The following is an 18,160-nucleotide window of genomic DNA, read 5'->3' on the forward strand; positions in this document are numbered from 1 at the left end:
ACATACTCTCACTTTGGACTACTTTTGGTTCATTTTCAGGATACAAATTAAACATCCAAAAGAGTGAATGTTTCCCTATCAACCAATCGGCTACAGAGTTACCTCCGTTGTCGTTGCCTTTTAGAATATCCAACTCAGGGTTTAAATATCTAGGCATTGCAATCACACAGTCAGTAGGAAGAGTTCAGACGATAAAAATGAACATACTGCCCAGATACCTATACATCTTCCAATGCCTACCTATTTTGTTGCCTAAATCTTTTTTCACTGCTATTGATAATATTATTTCCTCATTTATTTGGGCTGGTAAACATGCTAGAGCTAGTAGACCATTACTGCAGAGGGACAGGTCCCTAGGTGGGCTTGGTTTACTTAACTTTATGGGCTACTACTGGGCCACAAACACACATAAGATCATGCTCTGGTTCACTTCGCCCCAGAGTGACTGGTGTCTTGTGGAGGCCAACTCATGTCGATCCACGTCACTTAAAGCCCTCGTGTGCAGCACTCTCCCCCTTTCCCCCTCACAGTTCACATCTAACCCCGTTGTAATTAACACTCTAAAGATCTGGGCACAAGTTAGACGTCACTTTGGTTGGCTCACTTTTCCTCAAGCAACTCCCGTCTGTAATAACCATCTATTTTTACCAGCCACAATTGACCCCCGATTCTCTTACTTGGCGAGGGAAGGCCTCCGCTGTATAGGGGAGTTATACATTGATGGCCTGTTTGCCAGTTTTGACCAACTACGGGTTGCCTTTCATTTAAAAGGATTTGATTTTTTCAGATTCTTTCAACTAAGGGATTTTGTTAAGACCCACTCTCCACAATTTCCCCAAACTTTGCCTCCCAATGGAGTGGATCTGGTACTTAAAGCAAGAACTTTATCTAGGCGCCATGTCTCTTATATTTATGATCATTTTTTCTCCGGTTGATGAATCTGCCATTAATAAGATTAGAACTAATTGGGAAAAGGAACTACAGATCACCCTCTCTGATGACTTTTGGAGGGAGGCCCTGAGAGCCGTCAACTCATCCTCCAGTTGCGCTAGACTTAGCCTAATACAGTTTAAAGTTCTCCATAGACTACATTATAGCAACAGCTAAGCTCTCCAGGATTTATCCAGATAGATTGGATGACAGGTGTGATAGATGCTCCCAGGCCCCCTGCGACCTGACTCACATGTTCTGGTTGTGCCCTAAATTATCTACCTTCTGGCAATCTTTCTTCAAATGTATTTCTGAAATTGTAAGTCTAAAAATCTCTCCATCCCCTCATGTAGTTATTTTCAGTAGGCCCCCAGATGGAATCATCTTGACAAACACCCAAACCAATATCATTGCCTTTACCTCCTTGATTGCTCGTAGGAAAATCCTTCTCTTGTGGAAATTGCCTTTACCACCCTCTTTTAAAATGTGGCTGAGTGACACTATGTCTCTCCTAAAGTTGGAAAAAATTAAGTTTACTCTCCGGGATTCTTCAGACAAGTTTTATGCTCATTGGAGACCACTGATCAGTTATGTAGACCGTCTTCCCCCTTGATAGAGTGTCGCTGTAGGGATTCTACCTGTATCTGCCTATAATTCCAATATCTTTACTCCCCTGTCCACCAAACATGCAGCCCATGTGACATCCCTTGATATATATGTTAGTATGTGTAGGTTTACATGTGTGTATGTATGCAGGTATGTGTATATATGTGCATGTATATTATTGTATCTTTCATTTGGTATGTAATTAATGTACTGTTGCCTTATTGCTCTGGGAGAGGGGTCGTGGGATGAGTTGGGATGGGGCTGGGTTGAGGGAAAGTGGGTAAGGGTTCTTTTGTTAAAAAAAATAAAATAAAAATGAAAATGCCTTATTTGCTGTAATGCACTGTTATACTTTTTCATGTGAATAAAAATATAAAAAAAAAAAAAAAAAGGTTCACCGATTAAACAGCTCTTACTTTTTTCATGAGGTTGTCAGGTGGGACGTCCCTCCTGCCAAGTGAGTACGGAGCCCACTGGTTGCTCCCTGACAGCCCCTCCTGGTCATTATCCAGCATGGCAGCCTGCTGAGAGGGGCTCTGAGAAAGAGAAGAGACAGAGAAAGAGGGAGAGACACAGTGACCATTACTGGGACTGAACATTTCCCTTCAATAATTAATTCATGTATCATCCCATGCCTGTCTGAGTTTCAGACAGGCATGTTATGTGAGATTCTGTTGTTTTTAAGTATGAATACGGTAGGGCTGTCACCGCTTAGTAGATTTTCCCTTGTAGGCGAAGTCTATTGTGTAATGTTACCACCAGTCAACAATAAATACTGTATCAGAATAGACATTTTTAGCATTTTTAGTATTGCACCTTTCTTCAGCACCAAGAGGCTTGGCTTCATGACTCTGCAACATTAAATATTCACGATTAAATAAGCAGCGATTACAAGTTAAAAGATGTCCTTAGGTATTATTCATTCATGGTTTAACACTCAATAACTCATGTCTCTGTCTGTCATCAGATTCTGATTCAAATGTTGCTAAATCCTGATTGACCCCTTTTTCCTAACTGGGCACTTCAAACCAGTAAGGACAGCAAAGAGAAAAAAAACAAAATACTGACATCTGTTGTGCGAAATAAGAAATGTAAAATAGCAAAAACTGTTCATGAAGCATCCCGTTAAGAAGCATCCCGTTAAGAAGCATCCCGTTAAGAAACATCCCGTTAAGAAGCTGTTTGAGAAAACAAGTGTTCATGCCCTTCAAAACTGTCATTGTAGGAATGTTCAAATGCGGTGTAGACATGTAAGGCGCAACAGCTCCACGAGTCACACAAGAAACATCTGCATGTAGTTTGACAGAATTCACTTTTAAGATGGCTTAGTTTGGTGAGCTGCTTCAATCTCTGCTTTTTTTGGTTACCTTTAAATGTGTTATATTGTTGAGTCCAAACTCTTCAAATACCAATCAATCACCAGAATGTGTTCATTGGCTGCTACACTTGACAATGTAAGTGGCTTTCAGTCATGTTGAGAAAGACGAAGAATAAGAGCGTAACATACCAAGTTCATCGATACTCACAGCTTGAGGTGGTAGCCAAGGTAGTTATAAAAACCATGAAAATGTAAAAGCATGATAGTTCATGGTTGCTGTTGTTGGGTGAAGAGGCAGTGGCAGCTTTTCTCTATAATTACCTATGTGTGCAGTAATAACAGCAGTACCAGGGGTTCATTGTTCTCAGAGGGATACTCACAGCGTTAGCAGATGGAGGAGGAGGTAGTGGCAGCCAGCGGCCAGCAGGGGGCTCATGCTTAGTGTTATTGTAAAGGTTAAAGTTCAAAGTGCTGCTGCGCCCCTGGCCATGACCCCCGCCCTGACAGAGCATGCCCAGCGTGAGCGTGTTGTGCTTTAGGACACCACTCTGATTGGAGAAGACAACATCACATGACATGGGTGAATGCGGGGGGAGGGGGGGTGGAGCCCACACAGCGGGCTGCAGCGTGGCGATAACACACTGTGAGCTCCACGCACAAATAAACAAACAACAATAACACTGATAAAACAACAACAACAACAACAACAACAGTGCAGAGTTGCTGAAAGCACAGAGAAATGTTAGCTAGTGATCGGTCAATACAGACAGAGAACATTGTGTCATACAAGCAACAACTGGTGGATCAAATCATTCCAACATTAGTGTGTAAGTTCTCAAATTAGTTATGGAGTTACATGTGTGGATATTTAAACAACGATTAGCCCAGTCCCTAACTGAAAACTGATAACTAAAAACTTCTACTTACGGAGAAATAATGTGTTTCAATGCTTCACTTTAGCACCTTCGCACAACTCTGTTCAAATGTCAATGCCAACTTTTGTTGAAGATTGATAGCACTCTCATGTATACATGCATGATAAATATAAAGCTGGAGCCAGGAGACCTAAAGACTGGAAACAGCTAGTAATGAGCCTACCATCACCTCTAAAGCTTCCTAATTAATACATTATATCTTGTTTGTGTAAGCTGTACAAAAGCCTAAGTGTAAAAATGAAAGTTTTAAAGGGGTTATTTTCCAAAACAATTTTCCTAATTCTTGATAAGATTTTATTAATTCTCAAATTTTCAAGTGAAAATATCAAACACCAAAAAGTCAGTTTCTGACTGAATAAGCGTTGTATCTTCAATTATGTAGAATTATCTTGGTGTCTTTTGACTCATTTAAAACATTTATTTTAAGACAATTTCTTGTCACAATGCAGATTTAGTTTAATTGTATTTCAGGTCATGGGATTTCTTCATCACATATCCAGAAGTGAGTGTGCAGTAGGTCAGGCTGACAGAGCGACAGTGTGGATGGGACACACATGCAGCCAGACACATACCTGGTCAACCTTACAACACAGACTTACACAGATACAGACAGGGAGGGCCTCCAAATGCTGTGTGTGTGTGTGTGTGTGTGTGTGTGTGTGTGTGTGTGTGTGTGTGTGCGTGTGTGTGTGTGTGTGTGTGTGTGTGTGTGTGTGTGTGTGTGTGTGTGTGCGTGTGTGTGTGTGTGTGGATGGGTGGGTGCATCTCCCTCTTCAGTGTTTCTGCATTGCATTGACGTACCCTGTCCAATCGTTTGGCCTCTATGTGCCTAAGTAGTTGTTGCCTCCAATCGGCAGGCATCCTGGAGGTGATGTCTTCAGGCTTCTGTGGAACGCCAGGTCTTACTTTGATGGTGTCATCAGATGGTTTTTCAGGGCAGGTTGCCAGAGTGTAGTCAGGGGGCATTTTCTCTAGCAGGGCAGCCATGGTGGGACGCGCTGACACTGGACGGGCCTGAGGACAAAGATTAATATTTTATAAAGACGATAAGAAATTAAGTTGGACTATTTTATCTAAAGCTGCACTAGTCAATATTATTATATCAACAATTGAACAAAAAACATGACATCTTTCAGCTTCTTGAAGCTCATTGCTTTGGTTTTCACCGCTTGGTTCAACATTTCATTGCAATCCATGTGATAGTTATTTAGATATTTCAAACTGGACTAATGTGGTGGGCTGACCGACAGACCAAGCACCTGATATTGCCATTGCTAGAGCCAAGCCACAAGCTTAGTTAATAGCAAATATTGTATATATTATATTATATTTTTTATATTATATGTTCAGTTTAAGGCTGTAAAATTAACACGTTCATTTAGATTAATTTTAAATTACTCTTATGGCCACCTAACAGTGGATTTCTAAAGGGCTATGTGTCATTGCAATGTGTGTGGTATGTGCAAATGAACGATGTTAGGATTCCCGCCATGTTACTGGCACCCGGAACTCCCTGCTCTCCTGCCAACAAAGGTCCATCCCTTGCCGGAAAATGATTGGAAATAAAACAATTTTTCGATATCTAATGCCCCTTTTTGATATTTATTCAATGATTTAATTGTTTTAACATTGGCACAATAATGTAATGTTTTTGAGTTTAAATATTTTTATTTTGGGGCTTTTCCAATAAAATATTGATAGGCTATATGTGATAAAAAGCAATTAATTTGATTAATTATTCAGCATATCATGTAATTAATTGGATTAAAACAATAAATCGAATGACAGCCCTAGTTCAGTTGCTTGAAACTCTAGCAAGTTTATTTATCATGTAGTGTTGTGAGGGTTAAATGGAACATGAGAATTCCAGGTAGAGAAGCACAAAGACTGCAGTAATACAGACATTATACCAGACCGTCATGGGCAAATGGAGCTTAGCCTAAAAGGTGAAGCTCTTTATATAGAAGGTGATGTATATTCCAACCTTCACTTTTGGCCGTATTCTTTGGCTTGAGACTGCCAGAATAAGACTGCAGTCATAAATGCTCGATATCTGTTTCCCAGTTTCCTTCCTGTGCCCTGCTCCTTCATGCTGAAAGGTCCCAGACGAGGTGCTTTGCTTATCTGATCAGCATGCTCCTGGACACCTCTCTGTGACTATTTTTGGAAAGTCTGAGTTGGTGCAAACCCATAACATGGTGAAGGGATTTTTTATGGACGTAGGGGAATGCCAGGGGATCTGAGGGATATTGCAGAGGCAGAGGACACCTGCACTACTCTGCTTAGTCTGCTGCTATAAGGACCTGGACCCAGGTAATTGGTGGACAATGGATGAATAAAAATGCTTCCACTCAGTCATATACAAACTGTTATACCTCATACGTCTATGACAAAATTGCTGTTTTTGGTATTTGGGGTAATTTCTTTCATTTTTAACAGACTAATCTACCAGGGAAAGGATAGAGAAAGATGGTGGTCATGGTTAAAAGAAACCAATAATTATTGTTGTGAGGAGACAGAATGGAAACTGCTAGTCTCCGGTGTCAAAAATATTTTATCCAGAAATACAGTATTGCTATTTTACTCTCTTTATGTTGTTATGTCTTTGTTGGTGTCTGGTATTAAAGGAATGAATGAAACCTTTATTGCCCCTAGGGGAGTTTGCTTTGCACAGAGAGCACAAAGAAATATTAAAACAAAATCAATGATGCTTTGATACTTATATTACTCAGGCTGCAATCTCTGGTTCTGAAAAGTGAAGCCAAAGTGAAGTGCTTTAAACCTGCATCTGTTCAAATATTCAGCAAATGGCGACTCTTCCGTTTGCAAAAAGAAGTTTGATTGTATAGAAGACTTAATGTATTACCTCAGAAAACATTATAGAAATGCTCTCAAAAGCTAGTTTAAAGTCTTTCTTCAATACAGCATGATGCTCATTTTGTAAATGATGGTCCCATTTAGAGTAAAACAGACAATAAAGCAGCGTATGCTTTAGGGCGGTGTTGTTCGGTTTGGGTGCGCTCCTTGTTTTCGTCTTGAAACTTTAACCCTTTCACAGTGTGTTTTTACTTCATGAAAGTTAATTGTAACATTTTGGTTGCCTAAAAATAATAATAATAATAATAATAATACATTTTATTTATAAAGCACTTTAAAAAGGTACTCAAAGATGCTTTACAGATACATATAACATTAGAAATTACATTAAGAAAAACACGACATCAACATTTAAAATACATAGAAGTAATTACACATTAAAAGCAGATCTGAAGAGGTAAGTTTTGATTTGAGATTTGAACGTGGTGAGATCGGTACAGTCACGGATGTGTTTGGGCAGTGAGTTCCAGAGGGAGGGGGCAGCGATGGAGAAGGCTCTGTCACCCCAGGTCCGGTGCTTGGTCCTTTGTGGCAGGGACAGGAGGTTGGCGTCGGAGAAACGGAGGGTGCGAGAGGGAGTGTGGTGATGGAGCAGGTTCGATGAGGTAGGAGGGGGCCTGGTTGTGGAGGGCTTTGTAGGTGAGGAGGATTTTAAAATGGATGCGTTGGGGGACTGGGAGCCAGTGGAGGTTCTGCAGGACGGGAGTGATGTGGTCACGGGAGCGGGTGTGGGTGAGGAGACAGGCGGCAGAGTTTTGGATGTGTTGGAGTTTTTTGATGAGTTTGGATGGTGTGCCGTAGAGGAGGCTGTTGCAGTAGTCGAGTCTGGATGAGATGAAGGCGTGGATGAGGGTTTCGGCAGCAGGGAAGGAAAGTGATGGGCGGAGACGGAGGAAAATGTCTTGTTTAGCGTTCGGTTGTACTTAGCTCCACCCTGTCATTGTTACTTCTGGTTCCATAAAACCAAGATGGCGATGGCCAAAATGACAAACTTTAAAACCGTAGTCCACAAACCAATGCGTTATGTCACCGGGACTCTGTCCACTTCTTATATACAGTCTATATAGTACATTTACTAAACAGCAGATTAATCAATACTGAAAATAATTGTTAGTTGCAGCCTTGATTGTGTTAATTGTAACATGACTAAAACTTTACAAGTGGATTTCATGAGATTGCAAGTTAAAACAAATTATTGAGTGGGACATGCATGCATAGACACACAGTTTAAACAGTTTACTTCAGCAGCTCTCGTGACATTTTACCTGAGATGCTCCGTAGGTCTCAGTGCTATAGCTCCTGGCAGACAGGGGGCGGCGCTGAGTCAGGCTCTTGGTTGGATAACCAATCATGGGCTTCTTCTGTTCCTGGTAGGTAGGATAGTCGTCATCATAGCGGCCATTTCTCTTGTTGTGCATCATCTGGCTCTGGCTGTCAGCCATGTTGGTGAGAGCAGAGTGCTCCATGGGGGTGGAGTAGGCCAGAGCCCGACCATAAAGAGGGGGGTCCGCCTGAGGAGAGGAGAGTTTACTATTACATTTTCCTCAACATAACACCAAAAATATATTCTGGGAGGATGTGGTGGATAGATATTTAACAGCGACTTTATTTAACTAATGTTTGTATGTCATTATTCATTTGATTAATTCATTTCCTGCAGATGTAAGAGTTAAACACTTACTGATACAAAAATAAGCATTATTTTTCAAACAACAGATCTCCTACCTGCTGTCTGTACTGAGCTTCCTGCAGCGCCTCCTGCTGGGCTTCATGGACTCTGCGGAACAAAGCAAGCTCTGTAGAGCTAACCAATGAATCTGCTCTCCTCAAAAACCCTGGCCTGGAGCGCTGTGATGGGATTGGCTGTTGATGCTGGCTGGGCGGACCATCCTGGTTGATTGGCGATTGGGGGAAAGAAAACATCTCCAGTGGTGGATATGCTCGATAGCGAGGGCTCACCAATTCCTTGGGTAATGTCTTCCCTGGTTGATTGATGTACTCCAAGGCTTTCGATGAGTGGTTGACATAATCTGGTGTGTTTGGGAAGGGGGGAGGGACCCGACGGTCCATGGTCACCTGATTGGTTAGAATGGTTACCAGTTAGTCCATGAAAAGTTGTCAGGCATTGTTGTCATACAAAACTGTTACTTTAGATGTTTTAGTTTATTAGTTTTAGTTGTCTTGTCAAGACGATTATGAATTAATAGAGTGATTTAACAGCCCCTGAAAATCTTGTCTTGGTTGACCGCCAGAGTTTTAACTTTACACCTTGCTGCAGGGAACTTTAACATGAATGATAGCTATTCAAAAATCTAAATAATGAGCATCAAAACAGCAGACATATAGCAGATATTTCCCTCAGGAGTTAGAGACCAAAAGCAGGGCTAAAAGAGAATGAATATTGGACTTACATTCCCCAGGTGTCCAGAAACACAACTCCAAATAAAACAATGTTGCTCCATAACTATTAGATGTGAACTAAGTAACAGGCAACTAACATATCTGCCATATCACCTTTAAAGGTGATGATATGACAATGTTGTATTCACAATTTATTTGCGCTGTCCTCAATTGGCCAAAGTAATCAGTCATTGCGGGTTTAAGAAGGAGACGAGCTGCTAACCTGGGGGTTGTAGTTGTGGTCGAAGTGATAGGCCTTGTGTGGGATAGCAGGTTTTTGGTTCTGTCCCAACTGGTTGCTGGAACCGTGTCCTGGGAAGATCAGGTCATCATCTAACATGGGGGCAGACTGTGACCGTGCCATGTTGGTCTGCTCCATAGAACCGGCAAACTCTTGACGGTCCAAACTAGTCTGTTGCTCAATGGATGAACTGTAGCTGTCCACGGGAATACTGATGAGAGAACAGCAAGAGAAATCAGCTACAACTTTGCAATCACTTGGCCTACTCACGTAACCTGTTGATACGCCTATTGTTAAGAAAATGAACAGCACACCTACCTGTAGACCTTATAGGAGCCAATGTCAATCTCATCGATGCTCTGTGACTTCTTAAACTTAGATCTCGTCTCCCTCATCATGGGGGACAGGCGGTCTGAGCTTTTACTCATCACTACGGTCACCTTGTTGCCCCCGCTGACACTTAGTTGATCCTTCCTGTTCTGCTCCCCCTGATTGTCGTGGTATGTCCAGCTGCCGGGCAAAGGCCCAGTGCCTTGTTCCAGCCTTTGAGCAAAAAACAAAGGAAGTGTTATACTAATGTGCTGTTGCTGGCTTGGAGGAATTATAAACATATACACATTTCAGGACTGTTGTAGCTCCATTTAGTTACCTTGGGTCAATGTCCTTGCGGTCAGGGTTGGGGCTAGAGGAGGGCGTCAGGTCCAGTTTAGAGGGAAAAGCGGTTCGGTCCTCCAGCGGGCTGGGGGTTCTGGTCCAGTTCTGCCAAGGATTCTGGGAGGGATGTCCGGAGGATTGTGGGTCATTGTCCGGAGTGGAGCGTTGGTTGCCGTGGAAGGGGAGCGTCTGAGTGTCCAGCTCCAGAGGTACTCCTACAATTCGCTCCTGCCTGAGGAGGGGGCGGCGCCCGTGTGTTGACTGGCTGCGGGGTTTGGAGCCCAGTGGTGGGTTTCCCTGACTCCCAGTTGAGGATGAAGGGTCCAGAGGAGACTCCTCAGCATCAAAACCTGTGTTGTCATAATGAGGGGCCTCGGACCAATCAAAAGGCTCACTCAGTGGACGTCGATCCCCGCGCTGCTGCAGGGTTCCTGATGGAGGGGTTTCTCTCTGAGATAGCAGGGGCTTGGAGTCAATGGGTTTGGGGAATGACTGAGCCAGTCTGCAAAGATACAAAATATTAAACACTAATTACACTGTGAAGATAATAAAATGAACTGAATTATACTATTCTACATTATTATGTGCTGTATATTTAATTAAGCCAATGGGCACTGAAACAGCCAAACTTTTCTCTCTCTCCCCAATGTTTGTTCGGAAGATCAATTTGGCCAACAACCATGTTAGTTGTAATTCATGTTTTCCGAGAGCAGCCTTGAACAGAAAATATGAATGTCTTCAACCTCCTTTAAGGGAGGTTGAAGACATTCACATTACCACATTTTTCACAAGTACACAGAAAAAGTGTACAGATTGTGATCCGTGCATCACCCCAGGGCGTGTGAAATGACTTGAATATCAAAAAATACTAAAGCGAGCTTTGAACTTGTAGGGGCTCCTTAGAACATGAAGACGCATGGGATAAGTGAGGACAAATAAATGCATTTTTAACATTATTATAGATGTACTATGCCTTTGATAGAGCATTGGAAAAGGTAACTGTCTTTTTTTTTAAACGCACAAAATATCTGTTCAGACCCTGTGGTGTCAGAGAGAAAATGCAAATAAAAACTTTGCTACAAGATTTGTGAATGTTTAGATGACTGGAGGGACAGTATCTTTTTATCATGAATATGTTTATTATTATTATTTCAACCCTATTAATGTTAACAGTCACCATTGTCAAGGTTGTAAAATAGTAGAAATTAGTAACATGAATAGAGTTTTAGTAATGCTTTGATAATAAAATATGTCAATTACCTGCCAGTAACCCAGCAAGCAGTTCTACTTTGAATAGAAGTTGATACAACAGTCTGCACAGCATTAGAGCTGTTAGACAGATACTATATTGAATGATAACAAGAAAATGCCCAACAATATGTTTGGGGTAGTGTAGAAACAGTAATGCCAAGTCTAAACTGTACTTGTTCAACAAACACATTTAGGCGTTCTTACCAAAAATGTATGTTTATGTCTTGTGTTTAAAAATATTTTGCAAGGGTATGCAAATATTGTTGCGTCATCAGGCTCCAACTTTAGTAACTGTGAGTCTATACTAAAAATGCCATAAATATACATGGAGCTGGCCGCTTGAACTGTGATGCTTGTTGTTCATAGCTGCAATATTTCTGATTTAAAAATATTTTTTGTTAGTTTTAAAAGCTATATTTAATTCCAAATCTGTCAAACTTGCACCGAAAGTGCACTGCAATCAGGGTAACGACGTCAGTAGAAGGACCAAGCTTCTTTATTTGCATCTTTTTATCCTCTATAATACTAAAGGACAGCTTTGAAACGAAGAGAAGAGAGCTGGGAGAGGAAACGAGAGAGAATCCTGAACAGGAGTCTGCAGCATCCTAATGAGTCTCCCTGACCTTGACTGACCGACCGGAGAGATGAGAAAGACACAGAAAATGGAGGGAGGTGAGGATGGATGAAGCGATTGGATAGATGGACGAGATTGATGATAGATGGAGAAGACTGAAAGGTGGGTGGTGGAATCAAAAGAGAAGAGATGATGGATATGCGGCGGGATGTGATGAAACTGAACATGAGGCGGGCGTGTGTGTGTACCTGTTGGTCCAGTGTGTTTGAGGGGCCTGGTCCTTGCTTGGAGCCGGCAGGGCAGGAGCATGTGGGTGAGCGTGTGGGTGTGCGTGTGGGTGTGCATGAGAGTGTGTGTGCGTGTGTGAGTGTGCGTTGCCGGGCGGGTTGGAGGAGCCAGAGGAGCCCTGTGAGGGAGAGTAATCGGAGTAGGTGGCAGAAGAGCCGCTGTGGTTCAGACAGTGGAGCTTATCCACCTCCTCATCTGTAGACTCTGGACAGAGACGGAGAGACAGACAGCTGTTCAGGGAAAAATGTCACATCCTCTTATTTCTGATAGCTTTAACAAATACTAAAGTGACTTTGTGTCATGTCTGAAAAAAAACAACAACCTGTCTGGATCTTATCCCCCTGGATTCGATTTCTTTTCTCATATCTTTATCATAATACCAAGTGATATAGCTTGGTAGTGGTCTAAGAATATGTTCCGGTGACATATTCAAAGACACAGTGACAGTAGTTTCTGTGGCCAGCTGATTGATTTCTGAATGTTTTATGTGGACGTCTCAAAAGAATAAACATTTCTGCTTTGATTGAATCAAATATGCTCAACATGTAATAGATTTTTTTTAAATGCGATGATCTAAACACAATGGAGTTTTTGCTACTTCTGACCAAAGCAACTATTAGCTATAGCAGTAGCTCGCAGTGGCGGGCCGTGCATTTCACACCTAGGCCTTCAGTGATGTCCTACACAGTCCTACCTGAATTATTCCACCTCTTAATACCATCATTATGACGCCATGGCTCTAGAAACTATACATTCAGACAGAAACGCAGTATAACCGGGCGTTGCATCACCCTAACAACAGAGTTATATTAATATTTCCGAAACATTTAGTTGTAAATAACAGGCATTCCCAGCAGTACAATGTGCAATGCCTCTTGGAGGCTGCGACCAAATTGATCTCTTCTCCTCCTTCAGCCATTGTGGGTTGAAAAAAACCAGCTTGTAGAAATCTAAATTAGCTCGTTCAAGTTCAGTTTGCTAGCTCTGCATAGCTCTGCCTCTCAATAGGGCGCAATCAAAAGACATGGACGTGCTGACGTTATCGTATGCCTGCTAGCTGGCCCCGGTGTCCCCAACTTGAAATCTGATTGGTTAACGCCACAGTTTTGTCTCCGTTCACTTTAAGCGACAGGCGCCAGCACTGTTGATTCTGAAGGCCTAAGGGCAGATCTCTTGGACCCTGGCAACACATTATGGCTGAAATATAATTGGATAAAAGCTCTAACATAAAGGCCAGCCCTCCAAATCTCGATCTGAGGCTGGAAGCAGCACAACCAAGAGGAAAGCTATGAAATGAAGAGAATAGACTATGGGGAATAATTTAATACATATTTGTGGAAAAAAAATATAAAAATGAAATGTATATTCTGATGATGTTTAGGCCAGCAGAGAAGGCCTTGCTGGCCCTGACGGCGCGCCACTGGTAGCTCGTAGTCACATGTTAACATGAATAGTGAAATCAGTTAAATAGCAATGTGTGCAATAGTAAAACGATGAATTGGTCCACAGCTAATTAACCAAGACCAATACTAATAATAAATTAATCATTTGAGATATTTATTATGCAAAAATTGTGCTACATGTGCTAATTCCAAATGTAAGGATTTGAGTTTTTCTCTGTTTTCTATTTATTTTTACTTTTATTCCTTCAAACTAAACAAGTAATTTAAAGACTTCACGTTTGTTTTTTTCTATTTTTCTCTGTTTTTGGATATGCATAAACAAAACAAAACTATTAGTTGGTAAATCAAAGACAAAATAATAATTCAAATTGAGGGGAAAGGGTCATGAGTGAAGCTATGTCAAAGCTAAGAAATGATCCTCGCATGAAAACCAACAGAGCCTATGATTTCACAATGTTAATCTTGTTTTAAAGATGCAGACCCTAATTAGTAAGTAATCTTCCCAAATCCCAGCTCACCGTTTGGTTGTTGAAACTAAACCAAAGATTAAAAAGCTAATGAGAGCGACAACAAAATCAGAAAGCGTATCCAGAATGATGTTTAGGCTGAATTGCACAGAAGCCTGTATACAGTATGACTGAGGTCGAAGAATCACATTTATTTCTTGTCTTCTGTCTCTTAACCCAGATTCCTGTAGTGCTCTCATTATATGTTTGGACAACATTGAGTCCACAGCAGTGACGCAAGACATGGCCTGGTTATAAAATACAATAAAACTTATTATGAAAAGAAAGCAGCATCAAAACAATAACTCAACAGTTGCAGAAAGATAAAGGAGGAGCTAGGGACCGACGGGCTCATGAGTCAAACCTATTAAGATCTTGACAAAACAAACCAAAGAAAGCATCTTATTAACTTCACCACAAGATCCTTCATTAAGAATTTACACTCACCAGGACAGACAAGCCGATTGAGTTATAATCACTTCACAGCGAGCTCCCTGACAAAGGAGTAGATTACACGACAGAGCTACAGTTCGTCACGGAGAAGAGATAATGAACTGTTTCGTTCAGTAGTAATTCAGTAAATTATTTAGAACAAAAACATTTTTTCTTTTTGATAGGGCAGTAAACTTTGCTTTGGGCTCATTATTAAAACTTTGGTTTACCTCTGAGGAAACTGAGGCCTTCGGGGGAAAATAAGTCAAAGCTAAACACTTTGGATTGAAATGTAGATTCACTGTAAAGGTTTATGGTATTTCCTGCAGCTCTCTTTTATGTGCTGAAATTAATCCGCTTACCACCATGACTAATTAGTGGACACTATTACAACATGCCCCAAAGCGCTTTACAATAGACCGCATTAAATGACTGTGTGTGTGTGTGTATGTGTGCTTCATGTATCTTCATGAATGTGTATGAGCCTCTGTGTTTCTGTACATATTCAGTATCATATAGTACCTTTCTTGTCCTTCCCCAGAAGCACCACCTTTGGTTTGTACATAGGCGGCTCCACCAGGGTGGGCCTCATGTCAGAGATACGGATGTCGTTGGGAGAGCCGCCCATCGAGTCCTGTGGAGAGAAAAAATCCACAGGTTCGCATCAGGTAGCTACCGTACAGTAAGACAGCCTTGAACAGCCCGGTGAGCAGCTTGCGAGCTTATAGGTTAATAACCACTAGGTTGTCGAAAGTGGGCAGCAGCCAGAATCAGCCACATTAAATATTTAAACGTATCACATTTGTAACGTTATAAATATAAAAGCTCTGAAACTAAAGGCTGCTTGTCCTGTCAGTCTGTGAAACTAATGTCCGTTAAAGCTGGTGTAGTGGAAAGCTGTAAACAATCTAATATAGAGGTAATTTAAAACTGAAGACACAGATCATTTAAAAAGATAAATAATTAGCATTTTAATTAGCAAGTTTTTAGTAGTTACTGGTATATTTAAAAGGTAACCTGTGGGGTTTTAGACCTCAGGTAGCACTATGGAATGTTTTTTGTTTGTTTTTACGAGTGGTTTTTGTTGTTGTTCTTAGTCTCTTGCATGAGCACAAGGACACATGCATGTGAGGAAAACTTTGATGTCATTTGATTCATGACTTTTCTTACTCACAGATAACCGACTAACAGTCAATCTAGTGCATTACACTATTAGACAACATTAAATATTTTTGTTTTATTGACATTGTCCTTAATTATAACCCTGATAACTGTAAATCACAAAATAAGAGACATATCACCTTAAAAAAAACATGAATATCGCTGTACAAGGGAAATGAAATATGGCAATCACCTTTCAACAGGCTAACACACCAAATGGGACATTTAAATTCTGAGTGAGCGTACGTGTGTGTGTGTGTGTGTGTGTGTGTGTGTGTGTGTGTGTGTGTGTGTGTGTGTGTGTGTGTGTGTGTGTGTGTGTGTAGCACTCTATGTGACAAACCTCAGAGCTCTCTGTCAGGTCCTCTTTGTCCTTCCTCTTGGGAATGTCAATGCCAGAGTTATGCATGGATCCCTGATCCATTAACTGAGACTGAGAGAAGTCCTGCATCTCTCTGTCTGTCACCTGGAACACACACACACACACACACACACACACACACACACACACACACACACACACACACACACACACACACACACACACACACACACACACACATACACAAACAAATTAAAACACAAAAAATACAAACACACAGATAAACTAAACTAAATCTGGATGGTGATATTGAATGATGTGTGTGTGAGTGTGTGGCTAAGAGTGTGTGTATCCTACCTCTTTAGGAGGCAGGGGCCACGGTGGTTCGTACTGTTCTTTGCTGAGGTGTGTGTGTTCCATGTTGGTTCCTGCCGAGGTGGCAGTGCCTGTGCTCAACTGGTGCTGGTGCTGGTGCTGGTGCTGGTGTTGGTGTTGGTGCTGATGCTGGTGTTGATGCCCGTGTCCGGCGTGTACGCTTTTACCCACAAGGCTTTGCACTGACTTGACCATGTTCTTAAGGTCCTCAGGGTAGGGTGTTGGGTAGCGCTTTAGGTTTATCTCCACCTAAACACAAAAAAGGAAATGGTTTGTGTCACTCATACAAATAAAGGACACACACTGAGCAAACATTTAGTAGGAAGGCTACAAATAAGTGTGTTTGCCTGACATCACGAATTCTGTTCAAATGTTTTTTTTCATCCATTTCTTGTTGATTGTTTTCACTTGATAGTTTTTCAATTCTTTCTATTCGACATCGTGGTACTGACTGTTCAATAATGTTTCAGAAACTCTGACAAACCAGTGAAATCAGAAGAGAACATAAGAGCATTATCAGGAAGAACTGCAGGTTTATGGGAGAATATTTCCAACAGTAAATTCAATTTTGAAAGTTTACTTTAAAACATAACCCGGGGTTACTTAACACAATCTTGTCACATACTTAACATCGTATGCAGTGAAATGCTTTGTTGCTCCGTACTGTGCTTTACATAGTAAATGTAAGAAATACAATACGTACAACAGACAATATGCAACCAAAGATATATACTGTAGATACTATAGGGTCAAAGGAGGCATCTGAAAGTGAATTGATTATATATGTATTTTATTTTTATTTTATCTTTTTTCAATATGACAGTTGATATGATTCAACCTGGAGAATTTCATGCTAATTCAAGAGTTGGAATTTCTCAAGCGACCAGTCAGTTAACGCTGTCTTTGCAAAACCTTTTCTGCTCAGATTCGACAGACAGACAGAAACAGAGAGAAAAAGAGCTGACCTTGACCTTCCCAGAGTTGTCTTCCTCTTCTTTCTTGTCCTCAAAGTCAAAGGCCACAGTCATCCTCTGCTGTCTCTGCTCCTCCCACAGGGTAGGGTTAAAGCTGTCACTGTCCGACTGGTAATCTGGAGACACACAAGAAAACACACATCAAGGACCGCGTTAAAACTGATGTCAAACGTCAAACAAAAGGTCTGTTGATTGTTTGACACACGTATGTGTATACCCAAATATTGCCGCATTAAACTTAAAGGTATATTTACAACTACAAATACCACACATTCATGCACAAAAACAAAGTTACACATAACTTCATAGCACATAACACCCTGCATTGTAACAAATGTTAACATTGTAATATTGCTAAGTGTGATAAAAACAAATACAAAACATTCTGTGACCTTTTTTAAATGTCTTCCCACCCACACACACACACACACACACACAAACACACACACACACACACACACACACACACACACACACACACACACACACACACACACACACACACACACACACATACACACACACACACACACACACACACACACACACACACACACACAGTTTGTACCCTCGTCATGTCGCGGTTGCTGAGGAAACATGTAGTTGGTCAAAACCTTCTGTTTGGTTTCAGGGTGGGCTTCTGTCTGCAGCGGGATCAGAGCCTTGGACTGCAAACACAGACACACACACACGTTTACATTAGTATTCTTGTGGGGACGTTCACTGACCACATGTACTCCCTAATTCCTAATCTAAACCTAGACCTATCTCTAACTTTGAAAAACAAAAAGATGGTTATTGGAATATCTGAGCAGGAAACTTCAGTTTTATTCAGAGATCAAGCTGCAACAAAACTCGCCTGATAGGTGTGAAACAGAATTTAAAAAAAATCAACTAGAAAACTGAAATAACA

General features: G+C 41.2%; 1 protein-coding gene across 1 annotated transcript in view; it reads right to left on the bottom strand.

Annotated features, from left to right (window-relative positions):
- Nucleotides 1-18,160, bottom strand: part of lrrc7 (leucine rich repeat containing 7) — a 73,882-nt gene that overhangs the window by 14,820 nt on the left and 40,902 nt on the right. The window contains 13 exon segments of the mRNA XM_029429196.1: nt 1,953-2,072; nt 4,591-4,803; nt 7,932-8,177; nt 8,392-8,742; nt 9,290-9,518; nt 9,626-9,850; nt 9,957-10,463; nt 12,035-12,278; nt 14,938-15,049; nt 15,920-16,042; nt 16,256-16,522; nt 17,239-17,363; nt 17,816-17,915. Coding sequence (XP_029285056.1) covers nt 1,953-2,072; nt 4,591-4,803; nt 7,932-8,177; nt 8,392-8,742; nt 9,290-9,518; nt 9,626-9,850; nt 9,957-10,463; nt 12,035-12,278; nt 14,938-15,049; nt 15,920-16,042; nt 16,256-16,522; nt 17,239-17,363; nt 17,816-17,915 — 2,862 coding nt within the window.

The sequence above is a fragment of the Cottoperca gobio genome, chromosome 4 (genome assembly GCF_900634415.1).
Source record: "Cottoperca gobio chromosome 4, fCotGob3.1, whole genome shotgun sequence".
Classification (NCBI taxonomy): Eukaryota; Metazoa; Chordata; class Actinopteri; order Perciformes; family Bovichtidae; genus Cottoperca; species Cottoperca gobio.